The sequence below is a fragment of the Phascolarctos cinereus genome, unplaced genomic scaffold (genome assembly GCF_003287225.1).
Source record: "Phascolarctos cinereus isolate Bilbo 61053 unplaced genomic scaffold, phaCin_HiC Scaffold_3;HRSCAF=262, whole genome shotgun sequence".
NCBI lineage: Eukaryota > Metazoa > Chordata > Mammalia > Diprotodontia > Phascolarctidae > Phascolarctos > Phascolarctos cinereus.
The window spans coordinates 260,274,427-260,301,299 of record NW_027555736.1 but is presented as its reverse complement, the minus strand read 5'-3'; the positions used below and the strand labels follow the sequence as shown (position 1 = coordinate 260,301,299).

Below are 26,873 nucleotides of genomic sequence, written 5' to 3'. Positions count from 1 at the left end.
TTTTGTTACAAACACAATACTATAGTCTTCTTTAATCTTCCTAACCCCTAATGCCTCTTTCCCTTTGGTATTTTATTAGTTCTTTTTTTCTCTTGTACTTTTATCTAGTTATACAGACCTTCCTTCCTTTTCAACCTCTAAGTAGTCAAGAAGGTTCTCCCTTACATTTCTCCATGTATGTTGTTTTCTTATATACTGCTGGCATAAGTAAGCATATTTTCATTTAATGTACTTGTTGTTTGCCTCTAGACTTCTGTGTATTTATTTACATTTCCAATTATTTTTCCTGTGAAAGTCATATATTCTACTCTCATAATACTAATTTCTCTTTTGAATCACTCAGGAACAATATGTTCCATGTTTTAAAATTCCACAGAGTTCTCTGTCTCATCAAGTTTTAGGTCATTTTCCTTTGTTTTGTAGTATTTATTCATGGATGTCTGAACTCTTACTAAATCTGGAGGCCATATTCCCTTCTATTGTTAAGTTTTCTGTGTTGATTTGTTTATATTCAAAGTCTTCTTCCTGAGTTTTCTTCTTCCTGAAAATTTTGGTAATTTCAGTCTCCTTCCTCCTTCCCCCTTTATTTTCCCTACCATTCACTTTCTTACTATCTCCCTTCTGACTGTGGTTTCCTTCGGGGCTAGATTTAAAACGTCTCAGCTTCCTCCCATGCTGGGTAATTCAAGGTATTTACTAGCCTAGATTTATGCCCCAACTAACTTTTGGGTGGTCAGAAATGGCCTGGGGCTTAGTGGATGATGCATAGCACCCCTACGTAGATGTAGTGTCTCTGGAGTCCTGTCCCACTCCCAGTTTCTTGGTTCTTTCGTCAGACAGTAGCAGTTCAGAGCTTTGCAGAGCTGGTGCTACATAGCTTTTTGCCCTGGCACTGCATCTGCTGGTGTTATAAGACTGTTAGGCTAGCTCAGGCTCTACAGGTACTATAAACTTATCTGCCCCTAGGCACTCACAGTTCAGAGTTTTGCTGAGGCTATTGTTATAGGGTTATAACCCACAACTCAAACCACTCCCCCTGCCCCCACCACCATGGGTTGTGGCCATCTGGTATCCAGGGCAAATCAAAGTCACTGAGTATCAGTTCATGGGTTTGGGGTTTTACTAGTGTTGTTGTTTTAACCTTTTCTGGATTCTGGGTGGCCTAGACAATGGAGACAACTTCAGCTTCATCTTTGGCATATAATTTCTATTTTGGAGAAGACTGAGAGGTTGTGGAGATCAAAGAAATTGTCTAGTTCTTTGTCTTGCTGCTCACATGACCTTTAAGTCCATGAATACGTTGTTTACAAAAAACACCCTTAAAACAAAAAAGGTCACAAAAAGTTTTTTAAATGGGCCAACATCACAATCTATTGTTTTATTAAGTTAAAAAAAAAAGGAAGGAATAGCAACTGTGATCTCAGAATAGGCAAAAGCAATAAAAGACTTAACTGGAAGGGATTAAAAGGGAAAGCAAGTTCCGCTAAAAGGTAAAATAGGAAATGAACATCAATACTAAGCATATACGCACCAAAAGCCAGTCATAGCACCTACCTACTTAAAGGGAAATTTAAATGAGTTATAGGAAGAAGTGGGTAATAAAAGCATAATAATGAGAGATCTTAATTTTCCTTTAAAAACTAGAGAAATTTAATGAAAAAATGAACAAAAAAGTCAGACCTAAATAGAAGTTTTAAAAAGTTAGACATAATAGAGTTCTCAAAGTTACTGAATTCAAATAGAAAAGAGCATACATATTTCTTGATTGTGCACAAAAATAAAACTATGAGGTCATCAAAAATGTCACAAAAAATGCAAAAAGAAAAATATGAAACATTCTTTTACAGACCACAATGCAATAAAAAATATGCAACAAGAGATCACTAAGAAAATAATTAAAACTAGAGACTAGATAACTTAATCCACAAGAATAGGTGGGTGGGTCAAAGAACAAATTTAGAATTTCACAGAAAGTGCTACCTTGAAAAGTTTCATTAAATACTTCAATAAAACAAAGATATACAGAATCATAGAAAGATGTCAACTGTTGAACAATTCAAGTCAACTAAGGGTAGCAATATCACAAAGAAATCAAAACATAACTGTAACCTCAATAAAACACTACTCCATATGAAACCACATTCAGAATGAAGCAAGACAGTATGGAGTCCTATTATAATTTAATACTAAAAGTAAGTTTCACCTCTAAGGTAGTTCCAGAGGATAGGTATTAAAGATACCCATCCCATTTGCTCAAAGGTTACCAATGAGCTCTTAACCATTAAAGCCAATGATAACATCTAATTTCTTATCCATTGTAACTTTCTTCCTTTAAACAAATGTTACTTTTTTTGGGTACTGATGGTATTTTTGAAAGATTCCCATCCCCATTCTCCTGAGTACTTTTCCCTCTGTAACAAAGAAGCACAGTTAAATAAAAATCAATACATCTGCCAGGCCTTGACAACACATACCTTCTTCTCTAAAAAGATACAGGTAGAGTAAGTACAATGCTTCACCAAGAATTCTCTGGTTATGATTGATCATTGCTCCTCCCCTCCATCTGAGCTACACACAGAAATGATTGTAGTTCCTACCTCCAGGTTTATGAACTTTAAAAATTCCTTTATCTAATCATAACCTTCTATCCTTCCATTTTTCCTCTGCCTTATGATTCCTAACCTTATTTTCTATCTTCACTGTGACCTCCAAGCCCTCTACCCTCGGTCCATTCCCAAGCCATTACTTTTTCACTAGCTATACCTCCTCCTTTCCCTATCTTGACCTTCTGATGAACTACCAGACTTCAACTCTGCACTATCTAAACTAGCAGCTACACACTTGAATTCCTTGCCCACTTGTACTACTGTTAATCATACCTTATTGCACCTTATTATTCCCACCATCTTTGGCCTTCTGTTCCTATCCACATGCTGCCAAATGAAACCGGAGAAAATAAAGAATCTTAAGTGAAAAGATTCACTAGTGAATATGACTTCTGGAGGCAGAAAAAGATGAAGACAGCAGAATACAGAAGCACTCAGCTGAGCTCTCCCAACATTACCCTCCAAATAACTTTAAAATAATACCTCAAATTGACTTCGGGAGTGGCAGAGCCAAACCAAAGGTCAGAGTGAGACATTCTTCCAGTCCAAGACAACTTAGGTGATCAGAAAGAAAAATCGGTGTCATGGGGGAGAAGGCTGGAGGTGGGCCCATGTGGATAAAACACCAGTGGTCAGAGGAGGTGGTAGGGATAGAAGCAGCCACAGCTTTGGGAGCTCTCAAGCAGAGATGATAAGGGGACCTAGAAACTGGTCAGAAAGATGTTACAAGGTACTCCTGTGTAAGCACTACATGCAGGACCAGATCCTGTTTGACAACTCTATTGCCTATTCTCACTCCTGGATCACAGTTTGACGGCATAGAGGAATGCTCAAGAGGGAGTAGGAGTCTTGAGGAGCAACTGTTTGGCAACTCCATTGTTCATATCCACTTCTGGGTCACAGTTCAAGGGCACAGAGGAGCACTTTTGTTTGAGAGTGGAAATCCTGAGGGGCAGTGCAAAGAAACGAGGGGTGGGGCAGAGCGAAGATGGTGGAGTAAAAGCAGTGACTTGCTTGAGCTCTCTCCCAAACCCCTTCAAATACCTGTAAAAAATGGCTCTGAACAAATTCTAAAGCAGCAGAACCCACAAAAAGACAGAGTGAAACAAATTTCCAGCCCAAGACAACCTGGATGGTTGATCAAAAAAGGCATATCGCAATGGGCCAGTAGAGGAGCGCAGTTAGGCATGGGCACACAGGCCACAGGGAACCTCAGGCCTCAGAGGACTGAATTGTGGGCAGCTGTGGTGGTTTCCAGACTTCTAAACCCAAGAATGCCAAAGACAACTTAGGAGGTCAGTGGGAAAAGTCTGTGTCTGGGGTGGTGAGAGAGTGAAGCAAGGTGGTCTCAGCTTCAGTTCCGGAGCTCGGCCCCGGGGATGGCAGCTGCCTCCTGAGCTTCTGGCCCACCGACTAAGGGGGAATCGAGTGGCTGATCAGAGGGGGATTGCAGGGATCTCTCTGCTGGTGCAGGATTCTCTTGCTTTGCCCATGCTAGGATCTGGGTCACAGTTCTGGGTGGCAGTCCTGGGGTGAGGAGGAACACTGGCATGGTGGAGCTTGTAGTGGCTGTGCAGAGAAAACTCTCACAGGTTTGAGTCAGAAAAGAGTGCTTGTGGTCACCCATAGACCACAGCACTGGCCAGGAAAGGAGCAAACACCTCTCCCTTGATCACAGCACCTTGGAAGAACTGAAAATTTACAGGTCCCTAGAAGTATCTCTGAAAATAGATGCACAAAACCCCTGAAGCTTGGGACAGTACATTCTCCATACTGGAAACAGACTCCTACCTTAACAAAGAGTTTATAACTCAAGTAATTGGCCGGGATCATGAGCAAGCAGCACAGAAAGAGTCAGACTATATTATCTTACTTTGGTGACAAAGAAGATCCAGAAAACATGCAACCAGAAGAGGACAACAAAGCCAAAGCTCCTACATCCAAAGCCTCCAAGAAAAATATGATCGCATGGTCTCAGGCCATGGAAGAGCTCAAGAAGGATTTTGAGAAGCAAGTAAGAGAAGCAGAAGAAAAACTGAGAGTGATGTAAAGGAGACCCAAAAAAATACTGAAGAAAACAACACCTTAAAAAATAGCCTAACCCAAATGGCAAAAGAGGTCCAAAAAGCCAATGAGGACAAGAATGCCCTAAAAAGCAAAATTTGCCAAATGGAAAAGGAAGTCCAAAAGCTTACTGAAGAAAATACTTCCTTAAAAATTAATTAGAATGGAGAAATTGGAAGCTAGTGACAATTTGAGAAATAAAGGCATTGTAAACCAAATCCAAAAGAATGAAAAAGTAGAAAGAATGTGAAATATCCCACTGGGAAAACAACTGACCGGGAAAACAGATCCAGGAGAGAGAACTTAAAAAATTATTGGACTACCTGAAAGCCATGATCAAAAACAGAGCCTACACGTCATCTTTCAAGAAATTATCAAGGAAAACTGCTCTGATATTTTAGAACCAGAGGGCAAAATAGAAATTGAAAGAATCCACCAATCACCGCCTGAAAGAGATCCCCAAAGGAAAACTCTTAGGAATATTGTAGCCAAATTCCATAATTCCCAGGTCAAGGAGAAGTAGGCAGCCAGAAAGAAACAATTCAAGTATTGTGGAACGCAATCAGGATAACACAAGATTTAGCAGCTTCTACATTAAGGGTCTGGAGGGCATGGAGTATGATATTCTGGAGGGCAAAAGGGATAGGACTACTACCAAGAATCACCTACCCAGCAAAACTGAGTGTAATCCTTCAGGGTAAAAAATTGTCATTCAATGAAATAGGGGACTTTCAAGCATTCCTGAGGAAAGGACCAGAGCTGAATATAAAATTTGACTTTCAAATACAAGGCTCAAGTGAAACATGGAAGAGGTAAACAGGAAAGAAAAATCATAAGACTTATTAAGGTTGGACTGTTTACATTCCTGCAGGGAAAGATGATATTTGTAACTCATAAGTCCTTTGTCAGTATTAGGGCAATGGGAAGGGAAAAAAATTATATGTATGTATACATAGATAGATAGATAGAGGGCACAGGGTAGATTGAAGATGAAGGAGTGATATCTAGAAAATAAAATTAAGGGGTGAGAGAGGATTATACTGGGAGAAGGAGAAAGGGAGAGGTAGAATGGGGTAAATTATCTCACATGAAACAGACAAGAAAAAGGCTTTCACAGTGGAGAAGTGGGAGAAGGTGAGAGGGAATGAGTGAATCTTATTCTCATAGGATTTGGCTTAAGGAGGGAATAACATACACAATGAGGTATGGAAATCCATCTTACCCTAAAGGAAAATAAGGGGGGAAGGAGACAAGAGAGCAAGGGTTTGATAGAGGGGAGGGAAGACTGGGGGAGGGAATAATCAAAAGCAAACACTTCTGAGGAGGGACATGGTCAAAAGAGAATATAGAATAAATGCGGAGTAGGATAGGATGAAGGGAAATATACCTAGTTTTTCCACAATAGGACTACTATAGAAGTGTTTTGCATCTATAACCTGTATCGAGATGCTTGCCTTCTCAATGAGGGTGGGTGGGGAGGGAGAAAATTTGTAACCCAAAGTTTTAAAAACATGTTAAAAAAAATTTAAAAAACAAACAAACAAGGGACCCTGAGGAGCAGTTATCAATTGCAATTCCAAGGAATGAGAGGCATTTCCTGGTTAAGAACCAGGGTGTAGACCAAGAAAAGCACTGACCACACCTCACCCAGATCACACTGCCTTAGAAGCACCAAAAACTTCTAAACTCCCAGAACTGGCCTTTTCAGGGCAATGCAGAAAAAGCCTAAAGCTTGAGACAGAGCCCTTCCCCAACACACTGGGAACAAAGCCCAACATTATATCAAGAAATAGTGGGAAAATGAGCAATAAAAGAACCTAACTAAAAAAAGCTAATATGGTGACAGGGAAAATCAAAATACTAACTCAGAAGAAGACAATGAAGTCATTTTGAAACAAATCCAACAAGAATTCTTCAAAGAGCTAAAAAATTATTTGCAAAATCAAATTAGAGTGGTAGAGGAAAAATCAGGCAAAGAAATGAAAGCAAAGGAAAAACATTATGAAAAGACAATTAACAGATTAGTAAAAGAAAATAAAACCTTAAAAAACAGAATTGGCCTAACAGAAAAAGAGATACAAAAATTCACTGATGAAAATAACTCTAAAAAAATTAAACTGGCCAAATGGAAAAAGAGGTACAAAAATTCACTGAAGAAAATAATTCCTCAAAAATTAAAACTGGGCAAACAGAATGTAATAATGCCAAGAAGCAATGAAAGAAAGTCAAAAGAATAAAAAAAAATAGAACACGTGAAATATCTCAACAGCCCCTCCCCTTACCTCCTTCTCCAACCCTTCCCTTTTTCTCCCCTTCACCCCCCTTTCTCCCCATCCCTATCTTCAGCTCCATCTTTTCTCCTTCTTCCCTTTCCCGGCCTAGACAATACTGTGCTGGAGACATCACAGGGCTGTTCCAGGACGTGTTCTCCAAAATGGCCATGTACCTAACAGGCAAACTGACCAGTGAAGACTATAAACTTCTGGAAAACAACAAGCTGACCAGCTTGAAGTATCTAGAAATGAAAGATATGCAGTAAACATAAGTAGAAACCTAAAGGACTTAAACCAGAAATAACCAGCACTTCAGCCTTATGTGGAACTGATCTCTTTAACTGAGGAGCAAGTAGCAGCTCTTGAACGGGCAGCTTACAAGTTGGATGCACATTCAAAGACACCAGGAGCAAAAGCACAAGAAGTCAGAAAGGCCAGGACAGAATTCTTGAGCACAAAGATTTTAAATATAAGAATGTTTCATAAGAGCTGAAATAAGTGCAACGGAACTTATTACTATGCTTCAATTCCTAAAAGGAAGCCATGCTGCTGATCCAAGGAAGATCCCAGCCCTCATTTCTGGTTAGTGGTGTAACTTTGGCCACCCCTTGATGTTTCCTAAACCTGTAGCCCCTGGAACCTCATCTTATCGTGCGCTTCATTGTGGGCCGGGGACCAAGGCTCAGAAATCAGGATCAACCCCATCTACAGCAGAGGCAGAGGAGAGGCTCTTGTCTCCCTGTCTCTCTCCCTTCTTCCCTCTCCCCTAGGACTCCACCTTGGACTCTCTGTTATGATTGTGCTTCCTACCCCTTCACAACTTGTTCTTCAACTTAAATAATAAATGCCCACTTACGACCCTCAAAAAAAGGGGGGTGGTAGCTAGGTGGCGCAGTGGATAGAGCACTGGCCCTGGAGTCAGGAGGACCTGAATTCAAATCAGGCCTCAGATACCTAACACTCACTAGCTGTGTGACTCTGGACAAGTCAGTTAACTCCACTGCCTCTCAAAAACAAACAAAACAAAACAAAAAAAGAAAGAAAAAGAAAAAAACAAAAGAAATATCTCAATGAAAAAGCAATTGACTTGAAAAATAGATCAAGGAGAAATTATTTAAGAATTATTAGATTACCTGTAAGCCATGAACAAAAAAAGAGCCCAGAACATCATTTTTTAAGAAATTATCCTGCAAAATTGGCCTTATACCCTATGTGTGGGATGCCACTCAAATTAAAAATAAAACAAAACACAGAGGTGTACAAGGAGAAACAGAAAGTTTATTATAGCTATAATTATTATTATTTCAAATCTCGAGATTTGGGTGTCCCTCCATCAGTCCATCAGTAAGCTCTGATGACGGGAGACGGCCCACAGAGGTAGAAATCAGCTTATATAACCCTGAAGAAAACACATTTGGGTAAGGTCAAAGGCCAGGCCAGAGCTTTAACAATTAGACAAATTCCCACGACTAATGTCTGGCACCCGGAGAAGAAAAAAAAATGATCTTACAGAAATCTACACTGAACCCTTTGCCACCTCCTGGACCCACTACCAGGTCCAGGATAGTCTTGTCCCAAATCTTAATTACACTGAGAAGTCTTCACAATGGTATTCCATTCACCTAGAACTAAAGGGTAAAGTAGAAATTGAAAGAATCCACTAATCACTACCCAAATGAATCCCAAAATGAAAACTCCCTGGAATACTTTAGCTAAATTCCAGAGATCCTAGGTCAAAAAGAAAGTACTTCAAACAGCCAGAAATAAACCTTAAATTCAAATACAGTACAGCAACAGATTGGCTCACTCAAGATTTAGCAACCACCACTTTAAAGAAGTAGAGGGCTTTGAGCATGATATTCCAAAAAGCAAAAGAGCTCGGATTATAATCAAGAATAACCTAATCAGCAAAACTGAGTATAATCCTTCAAGGAAGAAAAAATAAACAAAATGGAGGACTTTAAGTTTTCCTAATAAAAAGACCAGAGGGGAATAGGAAATTTTACATAAAAACACAAGACCCAAGAGAAGCATAAAAAGGAAAACATGAAAAAAGAAATTCACAAAAGTAAAAATGATTACCTATCTATATGGGAAGATGATAAACGTATCTTCTAGGAACCATATCATTATTATGGCAGTTAAAGGGATTCTATATAGAAAAAAGGTATAGGAATAAGTCCATTATGTTGAATAATGTTAAAAAAAAAAGACAGGTGAGAAAGAAGGGTGCCCTGAAAGAATGGGAAAGGCAGAGGAAGAATGAGAAAAAAAAATATTTTACTAAAAAGATGCACACAAGAAAGAATTTTTACACTGGAGGGGAAAATGGTAGGGGCGGTGGGGGGCATGTAACACTAGAACCTCACTCACATCTAACACAAAGGAAAAGAGATAGATAGAAATAAAGATAGATAGAGGGGAAGGGAATAAAAGAAGGTGGGTGGGAAGTAATAAAAAGGCAGAAAAAAAGCAGGCAGGGGTCAGAAGCAAAACAGTGTCAAAAGATGGACAGGATAAAAAGAGAGAGAGAGAAATAGAAAAAAATAGAATGGAGCAAAATATACACTTAGTAATCATAATGTGAATGGAAGGATCTAAGCCATAAAACGGAAGAGAGTGGTAGAAAAGTTTAGAAATTAGGATCCAACAATATGCTGTATATAAGAAACACACTACAAACACAGAAAAACTCGGAGTTAAAATAAGAGGATGAAGCAGAATCTATTATGCTTTAGCTAAAGTTAAAAAAAAAAAGTAAGGGTAGCAATGATGATCTCAGACAAAGGAAAAGCAAAAATAGATCTAATTAAAAGGGATAAGCATGAAATGAAACCATGAGTTGGCAGAGTAAAAGCAGGAACTAGGCCAAGTTCTCCCCCAAGCCCCTTCAAATACCTCTAAAACGTGACTGAACAAATTCTAGAGTGGCAGAACCTACAAACAGACAGAGTAAGGCAGATTTCCAGCCCAAGACAACCTGAAAAGTTGACATGAAAGGTCTGTTGCACCGGCCTGGGAGAGGAGCATCCAAAACACAGGCCGCAGGGCAAATCTAGTACTAAATGACTGGCAGCAGGGGCAGTTTCCAATCTTCTCAGTCCACAGACTCCAAAGACAAGTTAGAAGGTCAGTGGGAGGGGTCTGCAGGAACTGAGTGAGAGGGAAGCCCAGTCCAATGCAGGGCTGCAGGGCATGCCAATATAGGCCCAGCCCTAGCAAACCAGGAACAGGCACTGGGAGTGACTGAATTGGCAGCAGTGGTGGCTGCTCCTGGACAGATTAACCCACAGACTAATTATTTGAAAATCACCTATTTTGACTTCCAGGAGCCAAGATGGCAGCATAAGCACTAAGTCACTCTCACCCTCCCTTATTGACCTTGAAAAACCCAGGGATGTTGTCCCAGGAAAAATCCTGAAATAATGTAGCCAGCAGAAAGACAAAGTGCAACAGCCTTTTAGCTCTGGAGGCCAGGGGGATTAAAGGGAAAGGTCCCTCTTGCTGTGGCTGAAAGGGACCAATAGGGAAAGAGAAGTGTCCCAGCAAGCCAGTGGCAAGTCCCATCTCACAAATCAGTAACCAGGCCCCTAGTCCCCAGCACAAAAAGCCTGCGACAATGCCCCTTATGCCCCAGAAGCAGAGATCAACTTTAAAAGCCAGAAAAAAGGGAAACAATATGAGCAAAAAGCAACATAGAAAAACAACAACCATAGAGAAGTATCTTGGTGACAGGGAAAATCAAAACACAAATTCAGGAAAAGACAACATTGTCAATATACCCACATCTGAAACCTCAGAGGGGAATATGAACTGGTCTCAAGCCCCAAAAGCCTTCTTGTAATAGCTCAAGAAGGCTTTTAAAAGTCAAATAAGACAGGCAGGAGAAAAACTAAATAACTCCTTTAAAAATACAGTTGACAAAATGGAAAAAAAAATACATGAAGAAAACAACTTCTTAAAAAGCAGAACTGGCCAAATGGAAAAGGAGGCACAGAAACTCACTGAAGAGAACTCCTTAAAAAGTAAAAAGGGACAAATGGAAAAGGAGATACAAAAGCTAAATGAAGAAAACAATTAATTAAAAATCAGAAGTGGACAACTGGAAGCTAATGACTCTATGAGACATCAAGAATCAGCCAAAGAAAATCCAAAGAATGAAAAAATAGAAGAAAATGTAAAATTCCTCATTGGAAAAACAAATGACTTGGAAAATAGATCAAGGAGAGATAATTTAACAATTATTGGTCTACCTGAAAGCCACAATCAAAAAAAGAGCCTGCACAGTATCTTTCAAAAAATCATCAAAGAAAACTGCCCTGAGGCCCTAGAACCAGAGGGTAAAATAGTCATTGAAAGAATCTACCAATCACCTCCTGAAAGAGATCACAAATTGAAAACACCAAGGAAAATTGTAGCCAAATTCCATAATCATCAGGTCAAGAAGAAAATCCTGTAAGCAGCTAGAAAAAAACAATTCAAATACTGTTGAACCACAGTCAGAATAGGCGGGACTTTGTAGTTTCTACATGAAAAGATCGGAGGGCTTGGGATATGATATACTATAAGGCAAAGGAGGTTGGATTACAACCAAGGATCAACTACCCAGCAAAACTGAGCATAATCTTTCAGGGAAGGAGATGGATATTCAATGAAATAGGGAACTTCCAGACTTTCCTGATGAAAAGACCAGAAGTTCAACTGAAAATTTGATCTTCAAATACAAGATCCAAAAGAGGCATAAAAAGGTAAACAGGAAATGGGGGAAAAAACATGTTATTAAATAAGGGTAAACTGTTTACATCCCTACATGGGAAGATGATACTTACAACTCTTGAGAACTGTGTCTTTATTATGATATTTAAAATGGATATACACAGAGGGGGTGGTTTTAAGTTGACTTTGATATGCCGATAAAAAACCAATGAAGTAGTAAAAAGGAACTGTAATGGGAGAAGAGGGAAGGAGGCAGAAAATGGTAAATTCCATCACATAAAAAGGCACAAAGACATTACAGTAGAGGGAAAGAAGGGAGGGAGATGAGCATTGTTTGAATTGTACTCTCATTGGATTTGGCTCAAGGAGGAAATAACATAGTTAGTTACAGAAATCTAACTTGCCGTATAAGCAGCAGGAGGGGAAAGAGGAGAGAAAAGGGAGGTGGGAAAGAAGGTAGGGAAGTAGTAATGGAAAAGGGATAGAAAAGGAGGGGGCAGATAGGGAGGGCAGATTGAGGGAAGCAGTGGTCAAAAGCAAAACTAGTGAGGAGGGAAAAGGAGAAAAAAAGCATAAAAAGGGAGGAGGGATAGATGGAGAAAAAGACACAGACAGTAATCATAACTGTGAATATGAGTGGGATGAACTCTCCCATAAAAAGGAAACAAAGAGCAGAATGGATTAAAAACCACTATCCAACAATATGTTGTTTACAAGAAACACATTTGAAAAAGAGGGACGGATACACACAGGTTAAAGGGGAAAGGCTACAGTATTATGCTTCAGCTAAAGTAATAAAAGCAGGGGTAGCAATCCTGATCTCAGACAAAGCAAAAGCAAAAATAGATCTAATTAAAAGAGATAAGGAAGGAAACTACATCCTGCTAAAAGGTACCACAGACAATGAAGTAATATGATTACTAAACACATAAGCACCAAATGGTATAGCATCCAAATTCTTACAGGAGAAGTTAAGGGAGCTACAGGAATAAATAGACAACAAAACTATACTAGCGTGGGACCTCAATCTCCCTCTCTCTGAACTAGAAAAATCTAACCACAAAATAAACAAGAAAGAAGTTAAGGAGCTGAACAGAATTTTAGAAAAGTTACATATGGTAGACCTCTGGAGAAAAATGAATGGGGATAGAAAAGAATATACTTTTTTCTCAATGGTATATAGCATCTACACAAAAACTGACTATGTATTAGGGCATAAAAACCTCATAATCCAATGCAGAAAAGAAGTATTAAATGTATCCTTTTGAGATCATAATGCAATAAAAATTACGTGTTATAAAGGGCCATGGAAAGATAGATTAAAAATTAATTGGAAACTAAATAATCTAATCCTAAAGAATGAATGGGCCAAACAATAAATCACAGAAACAATCATTAACTTCAACCAAGAGAATGACAATAAAGAGACAACATACCAAAACTTATGGGATGCAGTGAAAGCAATACTTAGGGGAAATTTTGTATCTCTAAAATGCTTACATGAATAAAATAGAAAAAGACAAGAGCAACGAATTAGGCAAGAACAAATATAAAATGCTCAATTAAATACTAAATTAGAAATGCTGAAAACCAAAGGAGAGATTAATAAAATTGAAATTAAGAAAACTATTAAACTAATAAATAAAACTAAGAACTGGTGTTATGAAAAAAAAAACAATAAAACAGATAAACCTTTTGTTAATTTGATTAAAAATAAGAAAGAAGCAAACCAACTCCCTAGGAAAAAATCTCCAGGGCAAGATGGATTTACATGCGAATTCTATCAAACACTTAAAGAACAATTAATTCCAATACTATATAGACTATATGGGAAAAGAGGCAAAGACAGAGTCTTACCAAATTCTTTTTATGATACAAATATGGTGTTGATACCTAAACCAGAAAGAGTAAAAACAGAGAAAGAAAATTATAGATCAATTTCCCTAATAAATATAGATGCAAAAATTTAAAATAAAATATTAGCAAAGAGATTACAGCAATTTATCACGAGATTATAACCAGGTAGGATTTCTACCAGGAATGCAGGGCTGGTTCAATATTGGGCAAACTATCAGCATAACTGATCATATCAACAAAAAAACCTAACAGAAATCATATAATTATCTCAATAGGAGCAAAAAAAGCTTTTGACAAAATACAACACCCATTCCTATTAAGAACACTAGAAAGCACAGGAATAAATGGAGTCTTTCCTGAAATAATAACTAACATCTATCTACATCAGCAAGCATCATATCTAATGGGGATAAGCTAGAAGCATTTCTGATGAAACAAGGATGTCCTATTACCACTATTATTCAATATGGTACTAGAAATGTTAGCTTTAGCAATAAGAGCAAAAAAGGAAATTGAAGGAATTAGAACAGGCAAAGAAGAAACAAAACTATCACTCTTTGCAGATGATATGATGGTATACTTAGAGAACCCTGGAGCATCAACTAAAAAACTACCTGAAATAATAAACAACTTTAGCAAAGTTGCAGGATATAAAATAAACCCACACAAATCACTGGCATTTCTATATATTACTAACAAAATCCAACAGCTAGAAAGAGAAATTTCATTTAAAGTTACTATAGATATTATAAAATATTTAGGAGTCCATCTGCCAAAACAAACCCAGGAACTATATGAACACAATTATGAAACACTTTTCACACAAAGTCAGATCTAAATAATTCAAAAAAACAACTGCTCTTGGGTAGGCCAAGTAACATAATAAAAATGACAATTCTACCTAAATTAATTTACTTATTCAGTGTCATATGCATTAAACTACCAAAATATTATTTTATAGAGCTAGAAAAAATAAAAACAAAATTCATCTGGAAGAACAAAAAGTGCAGAACATCAAGAGAATTAATGAAAAGAAATGCTAGGAAAGGTGGCCTAGCTGTACCGGATCTGAAATTGTATTATAAAGCAGCAAACATCAAAACTACTTGGTACTGGCCAACAGTAATCTACTGTTTGATAAACCCAAAGACCCCACTTTTGGGATAAGAACGCACTATTTGACAAAAACCGTTGGGAAAACTGGAAAAGAGTATGGCAGAAACGAGGCATAGCCTAACATCTTACATCATATACCAAAATAAAGTTAAAATAGGTATATGATTTAGATATAAAGGCTGATACTATAAGCAAACTAGGAGAGCAAGGAATAGTTTACCTTTCAGATCTATGGAGAAGGGAAGAATTTATGACCAAACAAGAAATAGAGAACATTATGAAACGTAAAATGAATAATTTTGGTTACATTAAATTGAAAAGTTTTTGCACAAAGCCAATGCAACCAAAATTAGGAGGGAAGCAGAAAACTGAGAAAGAACTTTTACAACCAGTGTCTCTGATAAATACCTCATTTTTAAAATACAGAGAGAAATGAGTCAAATTTATATGAATACAAGTCATTTCCCAATTGATAAATGGTCAAAGGATATGAACAGGTAGTTTTCAGAGGAAGAAAGTAAAGCTATCTATAGTTACATGAAAACATGCTCTAAATCACTATTGATTAGAGAAATGCAAATCAAAACAACTCTGAGGTAACACATCACACCTATGAAATTGGCTAATATGACAAAACAGGACAATGATAAATGGTGAAGAAGATGTGTGAAAATTGGAGCACTAATGAACTGTTGGTGGAGTTGTATACTGATCCAACCATTTTGGAGAGCAATTTGGAACTATGCCCAAAAGGCTATAAAATTGTGCATACCCTTTCTAGGCTGAGATCATAAAAATGGACCCACATGTATAAAAATATTTGTAGCAGCTCTTTTTTGTGGTGGCAAAGAATTGGAAATTGAGGGGATGCCCATCAACTGGAGAATGGCTGAACAAGTTGTGGTATATGAAGTAATAGAATACTATTGTGCTATAAGAAATGATGAGCAGACAGACTTCAGAAAAACCTGGAAAGACTTATATGAACGGATACTGAGTGAAATGTGCAGAACCAGGAGAACATTAAACACAGTAACAGCCACAATATGTGATGACTGACTTTGATAGACTTGGCTCTTCTTAGCAATGAAAGGATCTAATACAACTCCAAAAGACTCATGATGGTAAATGCTAGAAAACACTATCCACATCCAGAGAAAGAACTATGGAGTCTGAATGCAGATAGAAGCATACTATTTGCTATCCTTTTCCTTTGTTGTTTTGTGTTTTATTCTCATAGTTCCCTCCTATTAGTTCTAATTGTTCTTTACACCATGACTAATGGGAAAATATGTTTAATAGGAATGTATATGTAGAGCCTATATCAGACTGCATGTCGTCTTGGGAAGGGGGACAGAAAATTTAAAACTCAAAAGCTTATGGAAGTGAATGCTGAAAACTAAAAATAAATAAATTAATTTAAAATAAATAAATAAAAGAAACCATAGACAACGAATAATATCAATACCAAACATACATGTACCAAATGGCATAGTATCCAAATTCTCAAAGGAAAAGTTAAATTAATTACAGGAGGAAATGATGAAACTATTAGAGTGGCACACCTTCAACTTTCCCCTTTCAGAGCTAGATAAATCTAACCAAAAAATTAATAACAAAGAAGTCAAGGAGATGATTAGACTCTTAGAAAAGTTACAATATGATAGGCTCTGGAAAAAACTGAAAGAGAATAGAAAGGAATATACCTTTTTATCAACTGTACAGGGTACCTTCAAAAAAACACTGACCATGTATTAGGGCATAAAAACCTTACAACAAAATGCAGAAAAGCAGAAATGCTAAATGTACCCTTTTCATACCATAATGCAAAAAAAAAAATCATTTCATAAAGCTGCGTGGAAGCATAGTTTCAAAGCTAACTGTAAACTAAATAATCTAATCTGAAAGAATGAAGGAGTGAAAGAACAAATCATAGAAAACAATAATTTCATTAAAGACAACAACAATAATGAAACAATGTTCCAAAATTTGTGGGATGCAGCTAAATTAGTACGTAGGAGAAAATTTATATTGCTAACATCAATAAGAGAGAAAAAGAGGATCAATAAATTAGCCATCTCACTAAAAGAAAAAGACAAAGAACAAATCAAAAATCTGCAATTAAACACTAAAATGGAAATCTGGAAAATCAATAAAACTGAAAGTTTAAAAAATATATTAAACTAATATACTAAAACTAGGAACTGGCTCTTTTTTTTTAAAATGAAACAGATAAACCATTGATTAATTTGATTTAAAAATAAACCAAATTATTAATATCAAAAAATGAAAATGAAGATGAAATTAATGCAATTATTAGAAGTTATTTTGCCCAACTGAATGCCAATAAAACTGACAATCTAGGTGAAATGGATGAATATTTACAAAAATAAAAATTGCCCAGATTAACAGAAGAGGAGAATAACCCTATTTTAGCAAAAAGCTGAATGAGTCATCAATGAGCTTCCTAAGAAAAAACCCCCATGACCAGATGGATTCTCAAGTGAATTCTAACAAACTTTTAAGGAACACTTAATCCCAATATGATATAAGCTATTTGAAAAAATAGGTAAAGGAGTCCTATCAAATTCCAAATACAGTTTTGATACCTAAACCAGGGAGCACAATAACAGAGAAAGAAAACTATATGCCAACTTCCTTAATGAATATGGATACAATAATTGTAAATAAAATACTAGCATGGAGATTACAGAAATATATTACAAAGATCTCAAACTATAACCAGGTTGGATTTGTAGCAGGATTGCAGGGCTGGTTAAATATTAGGAAAACCATCAGCATAACTTATCATAACAACTATGTAAAAACAAGATGTATTCAGGATAAATTGAAGATAATTAAAGGAGAGAAGGCACTAAGATTAAGGGAGATTGGGAAAGTTTTCTTGTAGAAGTTGAGCTTTTAGTTAGGACTTAAAGGAAGGCAAAACATCAGAGGTCCATATCCTCTTTTAAGAATATTCTGTTCTCCTTGACCTTCTAATACTACTTAAAGACCAGAAAACACAACTTGGTACATTTCCCTGAATTCCCTTAGAGAGCTATCCTAAGTGAACCTCAGTTTCTTAACTGTAAAACAGACTAGAGATCTCTAAGGCCTCTTCCTCCTCCTACAATCTACTCTATACAGAGACTTAATAGAGAGAAATAAAGATTCTTATCTTTATTAAACATTTATTGCTGACAGGCGCTTGTATGGTGAATTGATTTTACTCATTATAACAGCAAATATCACAAAATAAAAATATGCTGAAAACACTAATGTCTAAAAGTGACAACCAACAGACTTTTTATCCGTTGTTAAAAATGGGTTCAACGGAAGAAAAAACTATAAGAGGGGAAGGAGAAGGAACTGGCTGTAGAACTCTGCCTCAGTTCATCCTTTGTTGTAAAGTATGGTAAGCACCTCATAAAATACCTCATAAAGGTATTTGTTAGGAAATTAACCAAAAAGAAACCTTCATTAAACCCCAAGAACAGTTCAGCGGCAGAAACAAAAGTAAGAAATTGAGGCGGGCGGGGGGAGAGAGGCGTGAGAACGTGGCTCTAAAGGAATGTAAGGCTCCTCTACCGCAAGTCGGGGAGAAAGTGAAAACAAACCAGGTTCCCCAAACCGAAAGAAGTCAAAGTTTGAGAATGAGGGGTGGGGCGAACATGAAGGGAAGGCAACGAGTCACAGAACATCCTCTGAGCACGGCCGGGGTGGAGGTGGGGACAGGGGAGGCGCAGGGGGTCCCCGAGAGCGAGGCTAAAGATGCGGCCAAGGGGGCAGAGGGGCCCAGGGACTACTGCTCCCACACTCACAATTCAATCATCCATTCCCCTTCCAGCAGTTCCTTCCAGTTCTTGTCCGTGATGGTCCTCACATGTCTCCACAGTCCTTGGATCCCTGGAGTCTCACACAGCAATAGCACCCATACTATGAAGGCTGGCAGAGAACTCCCGGACTGCGCCATTTTAGTGACTGTGCCGGGAGCAACAGTTAGCTCCCTATTTCCCACCTCCAGCCCCGGGGCCCGCTGCTCACTGCGCATGACTGCTCCAAACGCTCTAAGGGAGCAGCCAACCTTGTATCAATGCGCAAGACGGAGGCGCCTGCGTGAAGATTTCTTCCTGGGCGGAGCCTGTTTACTCTAGTGCGCAGGGCGGAGTGGCTGCTGTGCTGACGCGTGCTGTGCTGCGCTGGCGTCTTGCAAATGCAATAGGAAGAGGGAAAAGAATGGTTGAAAAGAACTGGTTTGTAGTTCACTGTTGTACTCCAGGCAAAAAATCTTAGCTCCTTCTTTCAAGTATTTTATATTACTCTATGTTAACTCCGTCTCAGACCCCCTCCCGCCTTCCACCACCAGAGGTCCTGAAAGGTGTAAAGAAGATGAAGTAAGCAAAAACTTAGCAATTTGAAAGGCCACATTTTAGGGATATTTATATGCTAGAAAGCATCCAGAAGAAGGCATTCAGATGTGTAATGCCACCTCTAAGCCTACCAACCTCTTCTTGAATTGGCAGTGGAATGGTAAGTGATGAAAACGTTAAATAGTGCTTACTGTTTGCCCGGAACTGTGCTAGGCATTTTATGATTATTATTTCATTTGAGACTCACAACTCTGGGGGTTAAATGGTATTATTATCCCCATTTTACAGATAAGCCAAGGCAAATGGAGGTTAAGTGACTTGCCCAAGGTCATACAGCTAGTAAGTGTCTGAGGTCAAATTTTAGTTCCGGTCTTCCTGACTCCAGGCCCAATGCTCTTAAGGAGGAAAGATTGCCTCAGGTTCAATGGATACTCTACTCCACTAGCTCATCAATCCTCTCTGATACTTTTACCATCAATAGTCAGGCAGAGGAAATAATTTGCTCAAAGGAATGACATTTACTGAAATGGAATAACATGAACTATAGTAAACAAAATATTCATTCCCTGTACGTCTGGGGCAAATTCTCACAGAAATACCCAAAGTGTCAATAGGAAAAATAGGTACACATAGATAGCACACAAGTAAAAGGTATGCCTTTAATGCTTTAGGAAGCATTACTAATAATAAGACTAGAGGGAGCAACTAGGTGGTGCAGTGGATAGAGCACCAGCCCTGGAGTCAGGAGGACCTAAGTTCAAATCTGGCCTCAGACACATAACACTTACTAGCTGTGTGACCTTGGGCAAGTCACTTAACCCCATTGCCTAGGCAAAAAAAAAAAATAAGGTTAGAGGTGATGGAATTCCAGCTAAGCTATTTAAGACATTAAAAGATGATGTTTTTAAAGTGCCACACCCAGCTTGCCAGCAGATTTGGAAATTTCAGCAGTGGCCACTGGATTAGAAAAGATCAGTTTATGTCTCAATCCTAAAGAAGGGCAATGTCAGGGCAGCTAGGTGGCGCCAGTGGAAAGAGCACTGGCTTTGAAGTCAGGAGGACCTGAGTTCAAATTCGGTCTCAGATCAAACACTTGACACTTACTAGCTGTGTGATGCTGGGCAGTCACTTAACCCCAATTGCCTAAAAAAAAATAATAAAATTTAAAAAAAGGACAATGTCAAGGAATGTTCAAATTACTACACAATTACACTAATTTCACATGCCAGCAAGATTACGCTTAAGATTCTGCAAGCTAGGCTTCAGCAATATGTGAACAGAGTAGAATAGTTTTAGAAGAGGCAGAGAAACTAGAGATCAAATTGTCTGTTGTGCCAGGGGTTCTGGGGCTGGAGGCCTTACAGCTGGCCTGCTGTACCACTGGCCTGCTGAGCCAAGATCACAGGGCCTTGAGTGCTGATTTGTGCTGTGGCTAAGAGCCTCCTTCAGGCTTTCCTAGACGCTGCCTGCACTGGGCTCTGTTCCCCTTTTACCCAAGTGAGACAGACCTTTCCTGAAGTCCTTCTAAGTTATCTTGGACAGGAAAGTTGTTTCACTCTGTCTTTTTGTGGATTCTATCGCTCCAAGATTCTCTTAGAGGCTTGATTTAATGTTGTTTCCAAGGGAAACTTGGGAGAGCTCAGGCAACTTCCTGACTTCTCTCTACTATCTTCCTTGATAAGTTCTTGAAAGATGATGGCTAGACTCTCTTTTTGATCATGGCTTCCAGGTAGCCTAATAATTCTTAACTTATATCTGCTCAATCTGTTTACCAGTTCAATTGTTTTTCCAATGAGATAGTTCACATTTTCTTCTATTTTTTCATTCTTTTGACTTTGTTTTATTGTTTCTTGATATTGTGTGGAGTCAAAAGCTTGTACTTGCCCAATTCTAATTTTCAAGGAATTATTTTCTTCATTGAGCTTTTGTACCTCTTTTTCCATTTGGTCAATTCTGCTTTTTAAGGAGTTCTTTTCTTCAGTGAATTTTTGAGACTCTTTTACCATTTGTCCATTTCTATTTTTTAAGGTGTTATTTTCTTCTTTTTTGAGTGTCTGCTTCTTTTTACCATGTTGTTAATTCTCTTTTCATAATTTTCTTGTGTCACTCTCATTTCTTTTCCTAATTTTTCCTCTGTCACTCATCTCTTTATTCCAGCAGTTCTTCTAGAGTGTGGGCTCAGTTGCATTTTTCTTTGAGGTTTCCCTATTGCTATCGTCTTCTGAAGTTATATCTTGATCTTCCCTGCCACTCTAGTACCTTTTTTTAGTCATGTTCTTTTTTGTTGTTGTTGTTTACTTGTTTTTACCACGTATTTCTTTACTTTGAACTTTAAATTAAAGTTGGGTTCTGCTCACCTGGAGTTTTCAGGGCTGGTTCTGGAGGTTTGCAAGTTCTCAGTGCTTCTAAGGTGCTGTGATACAGGGAGAGGTGTTGTCACTGTTCTCCTGGTCTGTGCCCTGTTCCCCTGCAGCCACAAGTGTTAGTGCTTCTCTCTGCCTTGCAACTGCAATCAGGGCCCCTGCTTCCGTGTGAATGACCATAGGTGCTCCTCTCCGGAACTCAGAACTGTGTACGGACAATAGAGTTGCCAATCAGTGCCAGCTTCAACCAGTCCTACCAAAGAGTCTCCTGTAATCTCCTTCTGACCTGTTGTCCAAGCACCTCCCCCCACCCCCGACCATCTCTGGACTGAGAGCTCCCAAAGCTGCTGCTTTTGCTGTCACATATGTCTCTAAGGCTGACTGCAAGTGCTGCTGCTGTGCTCCAGGCTGACACCCACCCCAGTATCGCAGACCTCTCCTGCTGACCTCCTAAGTTATCTCAGACTGGAAAAAATGTCTCATTCTGACCAGAGCCCATACAAGAAGACCAGTGACTACACTTCTCCCATGATATCACCACCATGGAAGAACTAAAAACTTAAAGATTCCTAGGACTAATTCTGAAAAAGCAGTGCAAAAAACTAGAAGTTTGGGACAGTGTGCTGTACCTGTAAAGTGAACAGAATTCAACTTAAACATAAAGTTCAAAATCAAGAAATAGGATGGAAAAACGAGCAAACAACAACAACAAAATAAAAGAACCTGACCACAAATAGGTACTAGGGTGACAGGAAAGATAAAGACAGAAATTCACAAAAAGAACATGAAAACAGCTATAAGCATAGCCTCAAAGAAAAAAAGTGCAGATAGTACACAAGCAAAAAGAGAATTCCTGAAAGAGCTAAAGAAAGAGCAAAAAAAAAAAGACTTAAAAAATCAGATGAGAATGGTAGAGGAAAGCTTGAGAAAAGAAATGAACAATGCAAGGAAATTATGAATAGAGAATTAAGAGCTTGGTAAAAGAGGCACACAGTTTGCAAAAGAAAATAACACTTTAAAAAGCAGAATTGGTCCAATGATAAAAGAGGTAGAAAAGTTCACTGATGAAAAGAACTCCTTAAAAGGCAGAAATGATCAAAAGAAGTACAAAAGGTCACTGAAGGAAATAATTTTTTGAAAAGTAGAATTGATGTTCTGTGTTTTCTTTCACAACATGACTAATATGGAAATGTTTTGCATGTCTACACATGTATAATCTTTATCAAATTGCTTGTGCAGGGGGAGGAAGAGGAGAATTTGAAACTCAAAGTTTTAAAAATGAATGTTAAAGATTGTTTTTACATGTAACTGGGCAAAAATAAAATACTAAATATCTGGTTTCAGTATCTAGGATTTGGCTATAATGTTCCTGGGAGTTTTCATTTTGGGATCTCTTTCATGAAGTGATCAGTGAGTTCTTTTACATTCTACTGTGCCCTCTGATTCTAAGACATCTGGTCAGTTTTCCTTTATAATTTCTTGACATAATATCCAGGCTCTTTTTAAAAAATTATTATTATAGCTTCAACTAGTCCACTAATTCTTAACTTATTCAGGTCAGTTGTTTTTTTTTTTCTGATGAGATATTTCACAGTTTCTTCTTTTTTTTCCATTCTTTTAACTTTTATTGTTTCTGGATGTTTCATTGAGTCATTAGCCTTCACTTGCTTAATTCTACTTTTTTAAAACTGACCAGCCAAATCCTAGATGCTGAAACCAAATGGAAAGAAAACATTCAAATATGGAGCCATAGTTAGGATCACACGAAATTTAGTAGTTATTATATTAAATGATTTGAGAGCTTAGAATATAATTTTCCAGAAGGCAAAGGAACTGGAATTACAACCAAGAATAATTTAATGAAGTAGAGGACTTTCATGCATTTCTGATAAAAAGATCAGAACTAAATAGAAAATTGGACATTCAAAGAGAAGACTTGAGAAGCATAGAAAGGTAAATATGAAAAAGAAATCATAACAGACTTAATAAAGATTAAACTATTTATATTTCTGTGTGGGAATATGATACATGTAACTCCTAATAACTTTATCATTGGTAGGACAGTCAGAAGGAGCCTATATAGACAGAAGGCATGGGTATGAATCAATTATATTGGGATGATCTAAAAAAAATGGAGGGCAAGAAAGAGGGATGCTTGCTGGAAGAAAGGAAAAGGGAAAAGGGGAAATTGTCTCACATGAAAGAGGCATGTAAGGAAGAACTTTTACATTGAAAGGGAAAATGGGGGTGGGGATATAAGGCTTGAACCTCACTGTCATCTGAACTGGTTCAAAGAGGGAAGAATACACACACACACACACATGCACACAAAGTAGAAAAAACTTGTCCAACAGGGAAGTCTGAGGAAGAGATAACAGGATAAGAGGGGACAGAAATAAAACAAAAGGCAGATTGTGGGAGGCAAAGATCAGAAGGAAGACAGATTTTATGGAAGGACTGGACCAAAGAAGAGTGAGAGAAGGATAAAAAAGAACTATGGATGTATGGATGTCAATGGCATGAAATCACCCATAAAAGGGAAACCGCAGAATGGGGATTAGAAACCAGATTCCAATAATATATTGTTTACAAGAAACACACACACAGAATTAAAATAAGGGACTGGAGCAGAATCTCTTACTATTGAGCTGAAGTAAAAAAGGCAAGTTAGTAATCATGATCTCAGACAAAGCAAAAGCAAAAATAAAACTCATTAAAAGAGATAATCTGAGAAATCAGAGAAGCTACATTTTGTTAAATACAGGCAATGAAGTAGTATCATCACTAAACATATGTGCATCAAATGTTATAGCATCCAGATTCTTAAAGGAAAAGTTAAATTAATTACAAGAGGAAGTAGTAAAATTATATTAGTGAGCAACCTCAACTTTACCCTCTCAGAACTAATCATAAAATAAATAAGAAAAAAATTAAAGAGATGAACAGAATTTTAGAAAAGTTAAACATGATTGACTGCTGGAGATAATTGAATGGGAATGGAAAGGAGTATACCATTTTCTCAGCTGTACATGGGAAGTTAAAAAAAAAAACTGACCATACACTATGGTATAAAAATTTCACAAATACAAAAAAGCAGAAAATATTAAATGTGCCCTTTTCAGTCCAAAATATATTAAAAATTACATTCAATAAAGGGCCTTGGAAGCACACATAAAATTAAATAATAATCTAATCCTAAAGAATGAATGGGTGAAAAAAAAAACAAATCATAGAAGCTATCATTAATTCCATTAAAGATAATAACAATGAGACATCATCATACCAAAATCTGTGGGATGCAGCCAAAGCAGTACTTAGAGGAAGATTTATATCTCTTTTCACTTACATTGATAAAACAGAAACTGAGCATATCAATGAATTGGTCATGCAACTAAAACAGCCAGACAAAGAACAAATTAAAGATCACAATTAAACATCGAAATAGGAATCCTGAAAAACAAAGGAGAGATTAATAAAATTGAAAGTAAAAAAAATTATTGGAATTAATAAATAAAACTAGGAGTTGGTTTTAAGAAAAAAGCAATGAAATAGATAAAACCATGGTTCACTTTGATTTAAAAAAAAAAAAACAGAAAGAAGAAAACCACATTACCAGAATCAAAAACAAAAAGGGTGAAGACAATATTAAAACAATTATTAAGAATTATTTTTCCCAATTATATACCAACAAAACTAATTATCTAAGTGAAATGGATATTTACAAAAATATAAATGGTTCCAGATCAACAGAAGAGGAAATACAATACTTAAAATAACTCTATCTTAGAAAAAGAAATTGAACATGTCATAAATGAGCTCCCTAAGAAATACCACTGGGACTAGATGGGTTAACAAGTGAATTCTACCAAACATTTAAAGAACAATTAATTGCAATACCATATAAACTATTTGGAAAAATAGGTAACGAAAGTATACTGCTAAATTCCTTCTATGACACAAATATGATTTTGATATCAAAATCAGGGAGAGCAAGAACAGAGAAAACTATGGATCAATTTTGCTAATGAATTATTGATGCAACAAGTGTAAATCAAATACTAATAAAGAAATTATAGCAATACATCACAAAGCAATATATGGCGAGATCGAACACTATGACCAAGTGGGATTTATGCCAAGAATGGAGAACTGGTTCAATATTAGGAAAATGATAGACACACTTTGACCATATCAATAATAAACACAACAAAAATCATATGATTGTATCATCAGATAAAGAAAAGGCTTTTGAGAAAACAAAACACCCATTGCTATTTAAAATAAGAGAAAGCATAGAAATAAATGGTGCTTTCCTTAAAATGATAAGAATTTGATTTGTTGTGTTATTTTAAAGTTGTTTGGAGGGGAATGCTGGATGGGTTAGTCTGGAATGCTGAGTCTAATCTGCCATCTTGGCTCCCCCCCTCCATTTCACAGTCTGCTTTACTCTGCATTTTATCTTTCTTAAAATAAGATTATAAAAAGGTAAGATTTGCAGTTAAGTAAAACCTATTTTACTTATGGAATGGTTAGAGAGCTGCCTCCAAGCCAAGAAGAGCTAGGAGTTCTGCTTTTGACACTTTTTTGTTATGTGGTTCTTGGCAAGAAACTTAACCTTTCAATGCTCTAAGCATTGGAGAGAAAGTACCAATCTGTGGTGGTACGGAGCTTTTCCTTACCAGGGAGTTTCCTTCACCAATGAAACCACAAGTCCAATCCCTGTTCCTAAGTAAATGAAATGTTCTAAATTATGCTCTTTATTCATAAGTGAATTACCTTGTTGTGTAGTATGATGGAGGCTTCATTCAGACACATTAGTCTTTGGAGAATTAATTGGCAGTGTTGTGGCACATGACAAGGTATTAGTTTCTGCAAACTGAGTGGTTCATGCTTACAGTGAATTAATAAAACTGTAGATCAATGGGTGAGGACTCAGTCAATACTAAGTCATTGCCAGATATTTCTAAATCTGGCACAAACTCTGTAGAAAGGATTACAAGGATATAGATAAAAGGTAGAATGAATTTACGCTTAGGGAAAAGACACGGACTTTTTTTTTGTAGGGCACTGAGACTACTATGGTCTTCAACTGTTTACCTTTCTTATTGAAGAGGCTACTTCTTAACTGATTATCTAGACATGTTGATACCGATTTAAACGCAAGTCATCATCAGGATCACATGCAAATCTATGAATAATGCCTGCCACATATTCTGATTTTAAATACTAATGTGGCAACATCTTTGTTGATGTTATTCCATTATATTAAACAAACCCCCATTTTTAAAGCAAGCTCTGTGGTTAAAAATAATTTTTTATTTACTTCAAATGGAAAATCAAATGGCTTAATTCTGAAAATTATTGCTGACAACAACAATGTTTTTTTTTTTAAATGTCTTCTGGGAACCATTAAGAAAAAGTTGGATGACAAAGCCTCACTTTCTTGACATTTGCTGTGTTCAGTAAATGTATGTTTTGGATAGCTGGGCTACTCTTGAGCAACTC

The 26,873-nt window shown here is 37.3% G+C and overlaps 1 protein-coding gene and 1 long non-coding RNA gene across 4 annotated transcripts in view; one reads left to right on the top strand and one right to left on the bottom strand.

Annotated features, from left to right (window-relative positions):
- The window catches only part of TMX1 (thioredoxin related transmembrane protein 1), a 47,032-nt gene extending 28,308 nt beyond the window's left edge, over positions 1-18,724 (bottom strand). For 2 of the 3 annotated variants that reach the window (XM_078151586.1, XM_078151587.1), the window contains exon 1: positions 18,457-18,724. In XM_078151586.1, coding sequence (XP_078007712.1) covers positions 18,457-18,686 — 230 coding nt within the window. In that variant the 5' untranslated portion in view covers positions 18,687-18,724. The remainder of the gene's footprint in view (positions 1-18,456) is intronic. The other variant, XM_020980228.2, reaches the window with a different exon arrangement.
- A 57-nt stretch (positions 18,725-18,781) lies between these two features.
- LOC110203770 (uncharacterized) overlaps positions 18,782-26,873 on the top strand; it is a 28,983-nt gene continuing 20,891 nt past the window's right edge. Inside the window, exon 1 of the long non-coding RNA XR_002323077.2 lies at positions 18,782-19,165. This is a non-coding gene — a long non-coding RNA (uncharacterized LOC110203770). The remainder of the gene's footprint in view (positions 19,166-26,873) is intronic.